Source organism: Myotis nattereri (assembly GCF_964212035.1).
Source record: "Myotis nattereri genome assembly, chromosome: 1".
Lineage (NCBI taxonomy): Eukaryota > Metazoa > Chordata > Mammalia > Chiroptera > Vespertilionidae > Myotis > Myotis nattereri.
The window spans coordinates 160,118,372-160,136,541 of NC_138075.1; the positions used below are offsets into that span (position 1 = coordinate 160,118,372).

An 18,170-nucleotide genomic window follows, 5' to 3' on the forward strand; every position below is an offset into this window, starting at 1 on the left:
TCTCATGACTCCCCTGGGATACCAACAAGGAAAATGAGCAAGCCTGACTCCTCTCTAGCTGGGGCTTCCTACCATTTCCACGTCCCCATCCCTTTTCCCAAATCCTACAACAGTTGCCCTCTTCTAGCTTTTCCTACAAGCCCTACTTCCCCTATCCTTGCCCCCCAAACCTGGAACTTAATCTGGTCTCGGGCAAAAAGCCTTATTGACTTATCAGTAGCTCCCCCCAACCCCAATCTCTTATGCCTGTTTGGTGTTTCCCAACCCCCATCTCCCCATCTGCTGGACTTTTACAACTCAAAAGCCAAGAATTGCCCCCTGTTTGTCTCTGAATTCTGTCAGAGCCCTTCATCCTTGAAGGCAATGAATGAGAATACCCCAAGTTGTCTGCATGGAGTGGAGACCAAGGAAATGACCAAGGTACTGGTGATCTCAATTGATATTTCAAAATATCCTTCTGTACATGTGTTCTGCCCAATTATGAAGCTGAGAATTAATAAGAGCCTCACTCAGAGGAACCCAGTGTGTGACTATTTTAAGCCACTGTACAATCTCAATGGCCCCATTGTCGTATGCTTTTGTACAATTGCTATTCTTGCAAAAGTCAGTGTGAAAAGTGAGGTAGCAAAGTGAGGTCCATAAGTCACACCACTCACCACCTGGTAACATTTATTTTTCTAATCTAGGCAAACCACCACATTCTTGGTGTTGGTGCAGCAAGGAACAGACCTACCCACGCCTCACCTCTTTATCTAGCCTTGCAAGGCAAACAAATCAATCGTAGAGACAGATCGCGGGCAGGTTGGCCTGGCCTGATCCTTTCGGGGGCCGGGAGCCAGTGTCCGGAAGAGTGGAAGGCGGGGAGGGACCAGGAAGCTGGAGGTGAACCGCGGCGGGGACGGTCAGGAGGGGAGGGGTCAGGGGCGGGGCCCCAGGGGCCGGGCGGCGAGGTGGGCGGGGCCAGGGCGGGCCCGCGGGGGACCGGGCTGTGGAGTGACGGCCCGAGGGGCGGGGCGGCGGAGGGATCCGGCCTGGGGAGTCGGTCCGGACCCGGGCCTGGGACTTCCGAGCCGGATCTTCCCACTGCTGGAGCCCCGCACCTGCGGCCTCGGAGCGCGTCTCAGACCCCATGGCCGCCGCCGCGGGCTTGCGGGCCTTCAGGGCCAAGGTGCCCGACTGGCTCCGGCACGGCCGGTGCGTTCCGCTCGCCGCCGGCTTCTGCAGTGGAGGGCCGGCCGGGGCCGGGCAGCCGGAGCCGGGGTCGCGACTCACGAGCTCGCGGCAGCGGGACGGCATCAGGTCAGCGGCGGGGCGCGGGCTGCAGGCGTGCGGGGCTGTTCCCGGGTGGGCCGGGCTGGCGGGAGAGAGCTGGGCAGAGGCCGCCCGCCACCCCACGCGAGAGCCCGCCACCCCACGCGGGGTCCCACGCGGGCTCGGTCGGTGGCGGCGCCGCCCTCCGCCCTGGACCCCCGTTACCCGTCTCCGAAGGAATCGCGGATGCGGGGCTTAAAGGAGCCCCTGCCTGGGCGCAGGGGCGTTTGGGACCCTGCAGGACCCACAGGAGGATCTCAAGTGGGACTGCCTCGACGGCCCCGAACCCTCAGACCCGCGGGCTCGGGTGGGCAGCTCTGCCGGTGCCCCCGCCGCGCGCCCCTGAGAAAGCCCTGCCTGAAGGCCGGGGGAGGCCTGGCAGAGCCGCTGCTTGGCCCGCACCCAGAAGTGCCCAGTCGGTAAACAGTGAAGGACACACCGTCCCGAGCCCTGCCCTTTGTCTCCACGGGCCCAAGCCCTTTAAAACCACCCCTGTGCACAGTGCAAGCCCCTTAAAACCATCCCTGTGCACAGTGCAAGCCCCTTAAAACCACCCCTGTGCACAGTGCAAGCCCCTTAAAAACACCCCTGTGCACACAGTGCAAGCCCCTTAAAACCACCCCTGTGCACAGTGCAAGCCCCTTAAAAACACCCCTGTGCACACAGTGCAAGCCCCTTAAAACCACCCCTGTGCACAGTGCAAGCACCTTAAAACCACCCCTGTGCACAGTGCAAGCCCCTTAAAACCACCCCTGTGCACACAGTGCAAGCCCCTTAAAAACACCCCTGTGCACAGTGCAAGCCCCTTAAAACCACCCCTGTGCACAGTGCAAGCCCCTTAAAAACACCCCTGTGCACACAGTGCAAGCCCCTTAAAACCACCCCTGTGCACAGTCCAAGCCCCTTAAAACCACCCCTGTGCACAGTGCAAGCCCCTTAAAAACACCCCTGTGCACAGTGCAAGCCCCTTAAAAACACCCCTGTGCACAGTGCAAGCCGCACCATGAGGTCAAGGTTGCAGGGCCTCAAGCCCCATCCAGGCCTCAGCCTGACATTTGCCTGGCCAGTCAAGGACCCCCTGATAGGCCCATTTAGCATATCTAAGTATTTAAAAGTCACACACTAACTGCTAAATGTGTTTTCTTCTCCTGCCCTGACAAGTAGTACTTCATAAAACCTGGAAGGTCATGTTTGAATTTACAACCCTCAGGCTCCTAGGAGTCCCCCCACAGTGGAGAGCCAGCTGCTGACCGGCAGTTTTTCTTTTTCTTCCCAGCTTCTGCTCACCACTCCGGCCTCTTCACCCCTCCTTCCCGCTGCTCTTCCAGAGGCTTGGCCCATAAACCTGTAGACACCCCATCCACATGCCCTCTCTGTCCTCTCACTCCCCACAGACAACTCCTCTTGGTCAGTCCCAGGACCTAGGGGTGCCACTGCACAGCCAGGGAACTCCAGGGTCTCAGGTAAGGGCAGCAAGGTTTGGAAGGGGGAGGTGATTCCAGGCGAGCACTTCCCATTATCCTAGTGGTGTCCTGCTCCCCTGGATGGGCAGAGCTGGGAGGAGGCCCAGAGCACCGGGTTCCAAAGTGCAGGACCAGGCAGGGGCCCCGTCCTGCCCATCTTCAAAGGCACTTCTGCTTCTGCAAATTTGGTTCCATCTGGTCAGGAGCCTGACTTGTGGCATGGCAGCCCGGTTGTGAAAGGAGGCCTGGTTGAGTTCTCCAGAGTTAAACACGAATCAGGAAGGGAGATAGAGAAGAACAACCTATCGTAAATGCTGGGAATTGCTCAGTAGGAAGGAGGCCCCCAAATCCAGCATGGGAGCAGCACTGTGTAACTAAGTAGGTGAGCTCGAGCAGCCCAGACAAGCTTGCAGTGTTCCTTTTCAAAGCTGTTCCTCTCGGCAGTAGATGAGGGCCAGCTATGAATTGGGTATGCTCTAGGCACGAGCAGGAGCTCTGAAGGTGGCTGGCATTTAGATGTTAGCAGAGAGACCAGGAGCCCATGGAAAAAGCAGAGAAGGACTAAAAAGCCAGGAGAGGAGGCAGGCGTTTCCAGAAGGAGAGCATGATCCAGGTGGCCCCTGGGTCCGGCTCAGACGATTAGGAGCCCTTGGGTGCGAATAGTGTTAGTGGAGTGGCAGGAACAGGGGCAGGAAGCCTGGCTCATGACACTGGTTGAAAAGTGAACTCAGCAGCTTAGAGCACGCTCAAAGGGTGTGTCATACGCAGGCCAAAGGGTTAATGAGACCCATCTGCACAGACACTGCCATGAAGCACTGGCATCCTTTTACACAATTTTGCCTGAGGCCTTAGGCTTTTAATTAAGCGCCTGTCATGGATAGGATGGCAGCTTTATGAGTATGCTTCAGCAGGCGCATCCATTATTTTACTGGAAGGTTTATCAGCAATTCTGTCACCACCATCTCCAGGTCACTCCCCCCACCCCCACAACCCTCCACCCCCAAATACAGGTTTCAAAGTCTATCCGCATATCAGCTGCAAGTCATTTTTGTACTTAGGAGACAGCATGCACATGAGAAACAATGATGAATATCACAGCCATCTAAAGGTGGCAGCAAAATGGAAATGGTATTCCAAAGAAAAGGGTATTACACTGAGATTCAGTCATCAAAGTCGTTTCCCAGAAAACAGTGGCAAAGGAGGCTATTTATGGAGAATCCAAGTTGACACATAGCAGTAGGAATATCAGATTCGAAAAAGAATGAGGAAGGCTGAAAAAATGTGGGTGGAGGCTGATGGGAAACATATAAAACATATATTAATAATCTGGTGTTTGGTTTGCTTGTCCCTTATAACAGCAAAAATAAGACATTTCTGTGTATGGGCAGTACGATGACAATACAGGCGAATCAGCATACTTAAAATAGTGAGCAGGCCTCTGAATGCCAGCTTCCAGTGAGATAACACGTCCAAAAGAGCCCTCTTGCTGTATGGTTCTGTCCTTTTGTTCTTCACATACCATCCCATGTTCAGGCAGCATGAATTATTGTGCAGAATTATAGGATGCCACTATAAGAAATGGAAGAATGCTGTCATATGTGTGTATGGGCAGCTGCACCTTGGCTGCCTCTTCGGTGCGGTGGGTAGGAGGAGATGGGGGCAGGTTCTTGGTTCTTTTCCTAACCTAATTTATTTCTGAGGAACAATGGGAAGAAGTTGAAGGTGGCACCGTGTGTCAGATTCCTCTGGCTCCTGCCGCCGTCTTACAAACTGCGCAGCCTCTAGGTATGGGCGGCAATGATTTTGGAACGACTTTGACTTGCCCTTTTGGTGCTGACAGCAATGTTTCTGACAGCAAATCTGAAAAAGAAACAAATCGAGGGAAGAGGGAGAAAACGCAGCCTGCATTTCCGGACGTCTCCTTGTTTTGACTTAGCCGTAACTGAGTTGACAGACCATCTCAGTTGCCTCTAAGCACCAGCAGTTCTCTTTTCTGGTGTTTTAAAAATAGCTCCCAAATTAGAAGGAAATGCAGGGGTCCTCACTTGTTTGACTGGTGCATGACCCAGTAATTATCAAATGTTCTTCGCAGGAACATTGTCTTGAGCAATCCAAAGAGGAGGAATGCGCTGTCACTGGCAATGCTGAAATCTCTCCAAAGGGACATTCTTCATGAAGCTGAAAGCACAGATCTGAAAGTCATTATCATTTCAGGTACTTCTCTGATATCCCTCCTCAGGGTGCTGAAGACTTCTCTCAAAATTCTTTTGTTGACTGGGGCAGTCCCTCAGTTAATGGGAGAATTGTTTGGAAGCTCCTTTACAAGAACATTCATTATGAAAAACTATTGTGTATTTGGAGGGCTTGGTCCTAACACTAACTTTTTTTCGTTGTTGACACTGTTTTTCCCTAACACTGTTAACTGGAAATTATAGCAAAGATTACTGTGCAGGGAAAATATCTTTCCTTTTTGTCAGATACATAGCATTCCCATTGAAATCAGATAATTGGTTTCCTCATGGACCGGATAAGATGAGTTTAATCACTGATCCGTTGGGTAGCCTAGCAAGTCGATGGGACCAGGCTGCTCAAGCATTTGATTGGTTTATCTGTTCCTACCAAACTTTCAACCAACATCTGCAATCTTCTTCAGTTTGCTCATTTCTTTCCTTGCTCTTCTCCAGTAAAAGTTGTTAATGAATTATCTAGTGATGATGGTGATGGTCTTAGTAATATAAGTGTCAGCATTTTAAAGCATCCATAGAAAAATAAAATGGATGATACCCTGTGATATACTTTTGTTGCTATAGAAATTAAGGGTTAGTATTTCTAGAGGCAGATACTCAGAATGTTACCTTATCTATGGTTGAATATAAGTTTTCAACTGTTGAAAAGAAATAGGACAGATATCGTTCGTCAGCCACAGGGATGTTACCCAGATGCAACAAAGACAGTTAACTTCCAGACAACACAATTCCCTCACTTGTTTAAAGGGAATAATATTGCTCATCAAAAGAGTCACAACAAAAGGAAAATATGAGAAAGTGTTACCAGCTTATCAGTGGAATTGCATTTTGTTGTTATTAATCTTAACATTAATAAAACCACATCCTTAGGTCCCATGTTAAAAATAAAGAGGTTCTCGCCCTAGCTGGTTTGGCTCAGTGGATAGCGCGTCAGCCTGCGGACTGAAGGGTCCCAGGTTCCATTCCGGCCAAGGGCACATGCCAAGTTTTTATGCTCAATCCCCAGAAGGGGGTGTGCAGGAGGCAGCTGAGCAATGATTCTCTCTCATCATTGGTGTTTCTGTCTCTCTCCCTTTCCCTGTCTCTCTTTAATCAATAAAAAAATATATTTTTTAAAAATAAAGAGGTTCTCTTTACCCTCTGACCTTCCTGATTGCAGCCTGCACGGATGGCCATTGTCTGTAGACTAAATGACAAGGTCGCCACAGAAGACACAGTGGATTTTGATGGACCTACATGAGTCAAAAATTTAGGCCAGATCAAGTCCAAAAACAAAACTGTGGGACTGGAGGGGCAACTCTGAAAGAAGTCGTCCATCTGCTTTGGTTACTCATGTGTAATTGCACGTGCTCATTGGTTTCCGCCACGGACCTTTCAGAGTACAGGTGCCTCATGTTGAATTGTCATCACAAAATACTGGCTACAACTTTTCCAGTTAACTGGAATTATTCTTACCAAATTGGGCCATTAACTTTCTGTGTCCACAGCAGTGATACAGTTGTTCATTAAAATTATTTAATTTACAAATAAATGACCTTCCCAGTTCTGCTGTTTACACCTTTTTATTTTATTTTCTCAATTGGAACCATTTGCAGCTGAGGGACCTGTATTTTCTTCTGGGCATGATTTAAAGGAACTGACGGATGAGCAAGGTCCAGAATATCACACTGAAGTATTTCAAACCTGTTCTGAGGTAAGCCAGAGGACAACTTGCATTGCAAACCTGAAAATGATAATTACACACATTAGGTATTGGATTAGGCTTCTAGTTTACAGGTAAGGTTTTATCTGTGAGACCTAACCAACTGCAGAACTACTAAAACCTCTGTGGCCATTGGTGAGTCCTTCATCCAAGCAACAATTTGGTTTAGACTTTTAAAAAGCAACCATAGTTTGATATGTGATATGCCAAAGATAGCGAAATATATGTTGGTATTGATAGCTGCCATCTCCAGCATCATGGGTATGTCTTGGTATATATGTCTTAAGAGGTAAAGGGTAGAAATGTACATCTTTATAGAGAATCCAAGATTATAATTTAATTTTTTAACTAAAACAGTTCTGTTAATGGGAAAGAGAGAACATTTATAAATGGAATAACAGTAACCATTTTAAAATTCTGGAGACTTATGAGGGGAACATGGTATCACATGAGCAAGTTTTTGGCTGCTCTCTACCAATAGCACTGTTTTAGGAATTTTATTTATTACTAGAGGCCCGATGCACGAAATTCATGCAAGAGTAGGCCTTCCTTCTCCTGCCTGCCAGCACCAGCTTCCCTCTGGCACCGGGGACCCGGGCTTCCCTCTGGCCGCCAGCAGGCATCTGGGACCTGGCTTCCCTCGCAGCCCCAGCTTTGTCCAGAAGGCCGTCCCAAAGGATGTCTGGTCTAATTAGCATATTATGCTTTTTTTTTTATATATATATTTTATTGATTTTTTTACAGAGAGGAAGGGAGAGAGATAGAGAGTTAGAAACATCGATGAGAGAGAAACATCGATCAGCTGCCTCCTGCACATTTCCCACTGGGGATGTGCCCGCAACCCAGGTACATGCCCTTCACCGGAATCGAACCTGGGACCTTTCAGTCCGCAGGCCGACGCTCTATCCACTGAGCCAAACCGGTTCCGGCTATGCTTTTATTATTATAGATTATCATTTTTAAAAATAGGTTTTTATTGCTTTCAGAGAGGAAGGGAGAGGGAGAGAGAGAACATCAATGATCAGGGTGAATTATTGGCTGCCTCCTGCATGCCCCACACTGTGGATCGAGCCCACAACCCGGGCATGTGCTCTGATCGGGAATCCAACTGTGACCTCCTGGCTCATAGGTTGATACTCAACCACTGAGCCACACTGGCTGGGCTTTTATTTATTTAGATGACAGGGTGTTCCCTGCCATTTTAATAGAATTGAGAGAATATTCATGGTGGTAATTTGAGAATTACTAGAGAAATTGCCTTCCAGTCCCTTTTCCATCTTAATTTTTCAAGGAAATTCCAAATACCAGTTTCAGACCTTTAACACTAGAGCTCCACACAGGCTCAGTGAGAACAGAACCATTCCGCAGAGAGAGAATCAGCTTTGTTCTTTTGTGGGGCTGCTGAGGAAGCAGTCGGAGAGGAGGGGACCGCAGCCTCAAAGAGGCCAGGGGCTGGGAGTCAGACAGATGTGCGTTCAGACCCCACAGCCACCACATGTGGATCTCGTGGCCTTAGGCCAGTTCCTTCCCCCTGAGCCTGTGTCTCGGTTGTAACTAGTGTTCCTTCCTCCTGGGCTTCTCAGGAGTCAAATGGCACAGTCTGGTCCACAGTCAATATTCAATGCAAGTTCTCTTTGTGCCTGCTTCTGTCCTTTGTCCATAGAATCTGATACACTAACGGGGATGAAAAGTGCTCTGAAAGCAGTAAAGTCATATGAAATAAATGTGAACGTTGCACCTCACTCTTGGATGGATGTGAACTGGTTATGTTTGCTCCTTCAGGTCATGATGCTGATCCAGAATCATCCCGTCCCCGTGATCGCCATGGTGAACGGCTTGGCCACCGCTGCTGGCTGTCAGCTGGTTGCCAGCTGTGACATTGCCGTGGCCAGTGACAAGTCCTCATTTGCCACTCCAGGTGTGAACATCGGGCTCTTCTGCTCCACCCCCGGGGTGGCCTTGGGGAGAGCAGTGCCAAGAAAGGTAATCTGACCCCCTGCAGCCTCCTCTCTAGTCGTAACCCGCACGCACTGGAGGGCTAGTTCCAAATTCGCTTGTTAAAGTACCATTTGAATCAGGATGTTCTGCACGAAGCACAGCTGGCTGGATGTGCTGCAGTGTTCCTTCTAACGCCTCTTGTCCAGGGGGGAATGCGCGGCTCCTCACAGGGCACTTCACTTCGTGAATCATGCATTTCACTGTTGCCTGCCCCTCTGTGTGGCTAGCTAGGTTTTTGGATCTTTTTGTTTGTCTTCATAAAGGCACACATTTTTTGTACTCTTATTTGAAATGCAATTGAGACAGTTTTGTTGCACACAAAAGGTGTCCATAACATGTAATAGCATGGTGACATGCCAGTACCAAGAGGCTAGGATATGAGTGTCGCTGGCTGATTGTTTGCTGACAGCCTTTCGTATTCTAGAAAGGGCTGAAGTAGCTGCTACACTGAGTGTGTCAGCTTTACGATGGTTGTATTTCAGGAGCATGGAACATCTTGAGCTCAGCATGTTGAAGCTGCCCCAGGAGCCATATGTAAACGTTGTTTTGTCCTTGCTAAATCCATTTTCTTTACAAAGCTTTCTCCCTTCCTATAAGACATAAAACAATATTTATTGAACATCTTGTGAGTAGAAACCAGTGGCTTCCTTGTTCTAAAAAATATCTATCTTCATTCTCAATTGGAAATTTGTTTTTCATGGTGGTAATTTGAGAATTACTAGAGAAATTGCCTTCCAGTCCCTTTTCCATCTTAATTTTTCAAGGAAATTCCAAATACCAGTTTCAGACCTTTAACACTAGAGCTCCACACAGGCTCAGTGAGAACAGAACCATTCCGCAGAGAGGTGTCATATCATAGGTGTCGTATACATTGTCGTATAGCAAGTAGGAAACTAAATTGCTTTCTAGGATATCATGTCCATTTAGCATTTACAAAGTCAGCAGTTCTTCATATGCCTGAGGCACAAAAGAAACGAGACCCAGGCGAAATCAAGCCACAGGGACAGAGCCATTTAGGGAAGCACTCCTTTCTTTCACGCTGCTTCCTCATTAGCTTTTACAGAGGTGTGTGCTTTTGCTGATGTTCTGAATAGAGATACCTACCAGCGCGCGCGCGCACACACACACACACACACACACACACACACACACGAAAACTGGCTGAACGTGGGCTCCACAACTACAGTAAGTGTCCTGTCCAAACACAGAGCTCGCTGAAATGTGCTCAGCCCAAGGGGGTGGTTTCATCCTGTCAGGATACACACTGACTTTAAATGTAGGGTGAGTGTGTGAGTGTGTGTGTGTGTGTGTGTGTGTGTGTGTTCCCTACTTTGTGCCAGTACATTAAATTAAAATGCGTTCATTAAAAACACTGTCAGAGCTTATTAATAAACTATCTTATAATTGTGCGAATCAACTCACAAGGCCTTTTGCATACTAAAGGGTGGTTGTCTGGTTAGCCTATCTGCAACTGTTCATCTTCAACCATGTTAAGGCATTTCAAACTTGTAAATCATGATTGCCCTGTCAGGATAAGAACCCATTCTCTCTTAAAACAAACTTTTAAAAATCAAGGCTTATCATTGAGTCCTAAAAACGTAAACATTATATCATATTTGTCAAATTTAAATTAGTTTTTGAGAAGAAAGAGAAGGAAAATGTGGCATAAACAGGACTTCAGTTCCCACAAAGCCCAATTCTCAGAACCACGTTGCATAATTGTCCAGCAGGAGAGATTAAAGGGCAGGGTGTTGTAAGACCAAAGTACTTTGTCCTCCCACAGAAAGTTCTGGCATTGCCAGGCCCTCTCAGAAGACAGGAGAGGATTCCCAGTATTGTCCCATTTGGATCCCTGCTCTGTGCTCCTCCCGTCCTGATCCCAGGAGGCCTGTGAATCACTAGTCAGGGGTTTTTCCAGTTGTAAGAAATGTCCCTGCATGTGGAGCTACTTGGAGGCATAAGGCAGAGATATGGTTTCAGGTCAGTATTAATGAGGTGAAATCACAGTACTGATAAAGGGAATTTAGTGGGGTGAAAAGCCTGTTGGCACTCAAGGCCTTTGCCAGGTTTCGGGACTACAGATCTTACCTGGGTGGCCCCCTTTAGGAGGAAAACTGGGGATTCATAAAGATCTAAACCTGAACAAAACACACCTACCTGTTGTCATTGCTTGATTGCACCCACAGGAACACATTCACACACAGGCCTGTAAACTGTGTGGGTGTTGGGCACGTGTCCCCATGCACATCCACAGGGAAGCAAGCAGGTGCTTTTGCAAACTGACCTAATTGGGAAACAGGGCCTTTTTCAGGCAGCTTAAGGCCACACATATGGGTCACCAGTACCCTCTGCTGGTCACCATGGAAAACTGCTTAGCTGTGCCAGAGACCAGGGCTGCAGCTGGTCCACTGGGAGCAGAAATGATGGCCTGGAGCCCTTGTGTTCAAGCCAGACTGAGCCTGGGCATGAATAATTTTCCACGATTGTAAAGTGTGAGTTAAATAATGTGTCTTCATTGCACCATATAAACAACCTGCCTGGTGCAGCTGCTCCCTTTGCCTATCTGAGCTGGCCTTGTTCAGAAATGTGGAGCTGGTGCTTCAGCGGGTGGCACCCCTGTGGGGCACATGAAAGATCCGAACCCCCTCCTTCCAAGCCAGTCATTTCTCTGCAGTAGGAACACTTGCTGCCACCTGTTTACCCACGGTAACTTGTGTGTCTGTAGAATCTGATTTCTCAGTTGTCTCATTAGAACAGAGTAGAACTTCCAAGCTGGAAGGAGAGTTAAGGCATTGACCCTCAGCTGGTGTGCAGTTCACCAGAGCCTGGAGAAATGCAGGTCTCAGCCCCTCAGACCGACTGCATCAAAATCTGCACTCTGTCAGTGATTCCTGTGGCTGTCAGAGGTGCCTTAGCCTTTGAGAACATGCTTCCTAATTTACTTATTTCTCTGGTTGCCCAGCCAATTAAATTAGCCCGGTGATCCTGTCAGCTTCATTCCCTTCTGAGTCCTCCAGCATCCCAGTCCCTCCACTGCCACCAGCTGGTTCTTGTCATCAGTGTGACTAGAGAGGATCTGGAAGACTGCTCTGCTTTCTGGGGCCATGATCCCTAAAACACAGCATTAGAGATTCATACATGTTTATAGCTGGAATAAGCATGTGAATAATAGCCACTGCACTTATTAGTGCTACTGAGTGCCCAGCACTGTAGAATAAGCTGTATACATTGTCTCTAATCTTAACCATTCTGCAGGAGATGGTGTTCTTATTCCTGTTTTTCAGATAAGGAAACAGACTCAGATGGGTTGAATTGTTCCCTTAAGATCTGTGGTTAGCAAGTGGCCTCAGGGACATCCAGACACAAGCTCCACCACCCTAGGAGTGAGTGTTGGCCTCCAGTCCTTTTTATTGTTTTTAATGCAAATAGCCCAGGAGGAGGAAGTAGTAAATCACCAACTTGTGAGGGGGCCCAAAAAAGTACCCCTAAAATGAACAAGAGTTTATTAGGGAAAAGGAGTTATTTTCTTCTCTCTCACCTGAAGTTTCAGGGGCCCACTGGATAGTAAACAGTAAATAAAGATTGTTGCTTGTGCACTATAAAATAAGCAGGCTTTCTATTTCTTAGGGAATGCCACTCCATCACCTAATCTGCCTGGGTAAAGTCCCCATAAATCAACACGGTGCCAAACGGTATTACCCCACTAGGCAGGTGAGGAAACTGAGGCCCAGAAAGAGGCATAAGCTAGGCGTGGGTGACTTGGGAAGCGAAAGGTAGGCCAGGAACTCTGTCCAGGCCTCTGGCCCTGACCCTGTTCCAGCCAAAATGTCTTTCAGGAGCAGCTTTAAACCCGTTAAGACCTCCTTGGTCTCCTGGACAGAGAAATGTCAGGATAGCAGAAGCATAATCTAGTCTTGATTTTAAAACCATCTAAATCAGTGGTTCTAAACTGGGGGCTGCCCTGGCCGGTGTGGTTCAGTTAGGGTGTCATCCTGTGCATCAGAAGGTGGCAGATTCATTCCCAGTCAGGGTACATCCCCAGGTTCGGTCCCCGGTAGGGAAACAACCAAACAATGTTTCCTTCACATACATCAGTGTGTGTCTGTCTGTCTCTCTCTCTCTCTCTCTCTCTCTCTTCCCACCCCCCTCTCCTTCTCCCTCTCCCTCTTCCTCTTCCGCTCTCTAAAATCAATTAAAAAGTAAATAAATAAAATAAACTAAGCAGTTTTGGCCCCGGGGACATTTGGTAATGCCTGCCGCTATTTCTGATCATCACAAATTGGGAGTGGGGTATACTGCTGGCACCCAGTGGACAGAGGTCAGGGATGCTACCCTGCGCAGGACAAAACCACACAACAAAACATTATCTGGTCCAAAAGATAACAATGGCACTGAGACTGAGAAGCTAGATCTAATGCTCTCTCACCGGAAGCTTCCAGGGCCCACTACATGGGAACTTCAACAGTAAGCAGAGTGTGCTGATGCGCTGTGTCTTATATATAGTATAAACTGTCCCCATTATCTCTCACTGCGTAACCACTATTCTTAGTGACTCAGAACAGCAGCAGTTTGTTTAGCTCATGAATCTGCAATTCGGACAGGGCTCGAGGTCAGTGAGGAAAGCTGATCTCTGCTTCACAGTGTCTGTGGCCTCAGCTAGGAGACTTCAGGGTGGGGGAGTGACAGCTGGGGACCGTCGGTGTAAGGCATGTTCACTCACGCTGGCTGCAGAGGCTGCCTCTCAGCGGGGACTCAGGCACTTAGTGCAGCCTCTGGGCGGTGTGGCTTGCGCTTCCTCAGAGCAGGGCAGCTGGGTTCTCAGTCTGCGTTGCCAAGGGAAAGAGCCAGATGGAAGCCGTATCCCCCTTTGACCTAGCCTTTAAAGAACTATAGTGCCACTTTGGCTGTACTGTTTGCCTTCATCCGTTCATTCATTAAATCATTCATTGATGACTATTTAATAGATTGTCTGCCACATGCAAGGCATTCTTCTGATGCTGGAGACACAGAAATGGACAGAACACTAAAGAGAAAACGTGTCCTGGCCAGCGTAGCTCAGTGGTTAGATGTTGACCCATGCACCAAAGAGTCGTGGGTTCGATTCCCAGTCCAGGGCCCGTACCTGGGTTGCAGGTTCATTACCCAACCCCGGTCGGAGGCGACCAATGGATGTGTCTTTCTCACATCAATGTGTTGTCCTGCTGCCGCCACACCCCCCCCCCCCCCCCCCCCCGCCACCTTCCACTCTAGCTAAAAGCAATGGAAAAATGGCCCGAGCCGGTTTGACTCAGTGGATAGAGCGTCAGCCTGCAGACCAAAATATTCCAGGTCTGATTCTTGTCAAGGGCACGTACCTCGGTTGCATGCACCTCCCTGGCCTGGGCCCTGGTCAGAACTCATGCAGGAAGCAACCAGTCGATGTATTTCTTTCACATTTTTCTCTGTCTTTTCATCTTTCTTCCACTATCTCTCAAAATATCCTCAGGTGAGGATTTAAAACAGAACACCAACCTCAGTCAAGGTTAGCCTGAGAGCATGATAAAGTGAAACCAAGCAAGCCCCTTTCTTAAAAAAATAAATAATAAAAACCTAATATGCTAAGTGTCCAACCGTTCATTTGATCGTTCAACCAGTCGCTATGACATGCACTGACCACCAGGGGGCAGACCCTCTGACTGGTAGTTAGCTTGCTGCTGGGGTCCAGCCGATAGGGATTGGGCAAGATGGGCCAGACACTCCCTGGAGCCCTCCCACGGTCCCTCCCCGGCCCAGTCGTGCACAGGTGGAGTCCCTCAGACTGGCCTGCACCCTCTCGCAATCTGGGACCCCTTGGGAGATGTTGGAGAGCCGGTTTCAGCCTGATCCCCACAGGCCAGGCTGAGGGACCCCACTGGTGCACAGATCCGTGCACTGGGCCTCTAGTAAATAAATAAAAGCAATGGAAAATTAATCCTCAGGATAGGATTAACAACAACAACAAAATAACCTCTGCCCTAGTCAAATTTACATGCCAGCAAAGGAGATAATCTAATCTATAATAATAAAAGCATACTATGCTAATTAGACCAGACAGCCGAACAACCTTCTGGACATCCTTCCAGATGACCTTCCAGATGAAGCTGGGGCTGTCCGGGCCAAGTCCCTTGCACGAATTTCGTGCACCGGACCTCTAGTAAACAAACATGTATAGTATATGGTTTGTTAAATGATGAAAGTACAAAGGATTAAACTAGAGCCAGAAATGGGGTCGTGCTGAGGTTGGATCGCAATTGTAATAGGCTGGTGTTGTCATAGAGTACCTCACTGATGAGGACACATGTGAGCAGAGACCTGAAGGAGATGAGGGAACAGGCCGTGAGGCTATCTGGGGACACAGCATTGCAGTCCAAGGGAACAGCAAGTATAGGACTGAGGTGACAGCACACTTGGTGTGTTCAAGGAACAGCAAAGATGCCAGCTGGGCCGCAGGAGAGGGAGCAAGGGGAGAGGGAGAAGAGAGGCACAGTGTTTCTTGTGCATCTGGGAGCCCTTTTTCTAAATCACATTTTAGTTTCAAAAAGCTCAGCTTTGTAGAATTACAGAATTGGGGCACAGTATGGCAGGCGGACAGAACTGAGGAAACTGTAGAGTGAGAAAGGTGTACTCCCCCTTTCCGCGGGCCTCGGAAATCTGGGGGGAGAGGGTTCTGGAAAGAGGGCATTCTCTCCTTATAAGTTAACATTATGCTGGGCCCCTCCATCTGTCCCTAGAAGACGTTCCTTTCATTCCTCTCCTTCTCTGGGAGACGAGGCTGCTCTTTCAACTCAGGCTGAGGTGGTGGCTTCTCTGAACATCCTTTTCTTCTGGAAAATAACCACTCACTGCACTGGCTTGTGCAAGGCGACGTGCCTCGCTCTGCGGTGTTTTTAGTTTCATCCCATCAGATGTGGCCGCTGTCCTGTGCGTGGCCCTTGAAAGAGGCAGCTCAAATCTCCTGCCTCTGCAGGGCAGGAGGTTCAGCTTGGGGAAAGAACAGGACGACACGGAGAGTCCCTCCTTCTCCTTGCTCTTGGAAAGATCCAGTCTGTTCCTGAGAACTGGCCCAGGTTGTCAGGAAGTCAGGACACCAACCATCTCCGCAGAGTGAAATGGAGAGGGTGGGACCTAGGTGGCAGGGGGTCAGGAGGAGAGTGCCTTAATAACTGCCCGTGTTTCCTCCCCCAGGTCGCCTTAGAAATGCTTTTCACCGGGGAACCCATATCTGCTCAGGAGGCCTTGCTCCATGGGATGCTCAGTAGAGTGGTGCCGGAAGAGCAGCTGGAGGAAGAGACCATGAGAATCGCAAGGAAGATCGCCTCCTTGAGCCGTCCTGTGGTGTCTTTGGGCAAGGCTGCCTTCTACAAGCAAGTGCACCAGGACCTTAGAACGGCCTACCACCTGGCCTCCCAGACCATGGTGGACAATGTGGCCCTGCAAGATGGGCAGGAGGGAATCAAAGCCTTCATCCAGAAGAGAAAACCCGTCTGGTCACACTGAGCCGGCCTGAACAGGGATGGAGGGAGTGTGACCCAGTGAGCAGCACTCAGGATGCTCCCCGCCCCCCCAGCCACCACTGCTGCCTCATGACAGGAACAGCAGAGACTGCTTCTGTACCATTAGTCATGGTCCCACTGCATGGGGTCTATATTCAAAGCCATGGTTCCTGGGAAAAGGATGAAACCGAGATTCAAAGGAGATGCTAATTTAAGGGTAGTGAGCACCTGTGCTGGGTCAGCTGCGGTAATAAGCCTGGATTTTGATACACTTCTTCACGGGACCTTAGGTGTGGGACCACCCCGACATGGGAGAAGGTGACGATAAAATGAAGCATGAAAGAAGGATGCCAACCTGCTTCTGTTATCAGAAATGTCCCGTATGGTGGAGGTAGTTCTGGTTGCCCAGACACACGAACCATTTCCAATCTCCATGAGGTAGTCTCCACATTGCACATCTTCTTGGTTCTATTGAGAAAGAATCATGCCTATGGCTTGGAATAATCTTACGTGACTTTAAAATATTAAGTATTTAGAGAGACTGGTATTTTATCTTCTTAACCAGAATATAAGCTGTTTGAGGAAAAAAATAAATGAATTCATTCTTGTATGCCTGTGCTACGGACACAGAGTAGGTGCCTGATGTTTCTGTAGTGAATGTCCTGGCCATTGGAGCTACTGTGAAACCGGGACCCTGGGCACAACCTGAGGATAAAAACATCAGGATAGGTGGGAAGGATGCAGAACACACGTCCTACCCACTAAAAATCCCCTGCTCCGGACATGCTTCCAAACTCTGCTCAGCTTCTGGTGAGAATCCACAGTAGCATCAGGCAGTTGAGTTCCCAACTGAGCAAGGGCTTGGCTTAGGACCTAAACATGCTACTTTCTGGCTTCTGGTTCAGTCAGGCCCAAGAAAGTTCTAAATCTCTTGTCCTCAAACTTGCCCAGCTTATCTTTTTTTTTTTTTTAATATATTTTATTGATTTTTTACAGAGAGGAAGGGAGAGGAATAGAGAGGTAGAAACATCAATGAGAGAGAAACATTGATCAGCCCCCTCCTGCAACCCTACCCCCACCCCCCCCGCACCGGGGATGTGCCCGCAACCAAGGTACATGCCCTTGACCGGAATCAAACCCAGGATCCTTCAGTCCGCAGGCCAACGCTCTCTCCCCTGAGCCAAACCGGTTAGGGCTTGCCCAGCTTATCTTACGTAGAGTAGAAAGGGGTCCTAAATGTGGTTAGTACCAACCAAAGACGAGAAACATGTGGCTCTAACCAGTGGTTCTCTCTCAGGGCAAGCATTTCTTGGTATGATGTCCCCTAGTGGTTTCACAGGTTTCTATTCAGATTGACATGTTTTTGTGTAGGTTTTTTTTTTCTTTAACAATTTTAGAAAGGTTAATAAAAGAGTTTTTTCTTGGAAAGGAAGAGCTTGTTCTAAGAGTGCCCCTCCAGAGCAGAAAGATCATTCAAGCTACCATCTGCTGGACACCTGACATGCTACATTCTCCTTCAGTCCTCGCCACACCCAGGGAGCAGGACCTACAGTGATCTCCATCTCACATGTGAGTAGCTGAGGCCCACTTGGTCCCAGATCAAACAGCTGACACTGAGGACAGTGAGGGTTCCAAACTCTACCTGCCTGGTGAAGCCATGGATGCTTTCTCCTGGCCACACTGCCTCATGGGGAGGCCAGCCCAAAGAAGTGACTTTCCTGCTCCATGGCAGCTCTCCAACCAAAATAACAGACCAGGCACTCCTTGCTACAGAACTCTGCTAGTGTGCAGGGGACATCGGATTTGAGTTACTGACAGACCACTAATGGAGTTTTTCTACAAAAGTAATAAAGAGCTGGCTGCAGTTCTAAAGTAGGTGGTGAAGGATGGAGCTGCCAGAACAGTGCTGTCAGTGAGGTCTCTACTGCACCCTCTCTCC

General features: G+C 48.8%; 1 protein-coding gene across 1 annotated transcript; it reads left to right on the plus strand.

The window, feature by feature from the left end:
• Nucleotides 1-990: 990 nt before the first annotated feature.
• On the plus strand, nt 991-16,863 carry ECHDC3 (enoyl-CoA hydratase domain containing 3). The gene is made up of 5 exons (XM_081085428.1): nt 991-1,299; nt 4,867-4,988; nt 6,616-6,713; nt 8,505-8,705; nt 15,924-16,863. Exons 1-5 carry the CDS (start codon nt 1,130-1,132, stop codon nt 16,233-16,235), a joined length of 903 nt encoding a protein of 300 aa, XP_080941554.1. The 5' UTR covers nt 991-1,129; the 3' UTR covers nt 16,236-16,863.
• Nucleotides 16,864-18,170: the final 1,307 nt, after the last annotated feature.

Bases quoted from the DNA above. Each gene is read 5' to 3' on its own strand.
- ECHDC3 (XM_081085428.1), top strand. From the start codon at position 1,130: ATGGCCGCCGCCGCGGGCTTGCGGGCCTTCAGGGCCAAGGTGCCCGAC. The intron at 1,300-4,866 runs GTCAGCGGCGGG...TGTTCTTCGCAG, and splicing joins CGGCAGCGGGACGGCATCAG to GAACATTGTCTTGAGCAATC. The intron at 8,706-15,923 runs GTAATCTGACCC...TTCCTCCCCCAG, and splicing joins GGAGAGCAGTGCCAAGAAAG to GTCGCCTTAGAAATGCTTTT.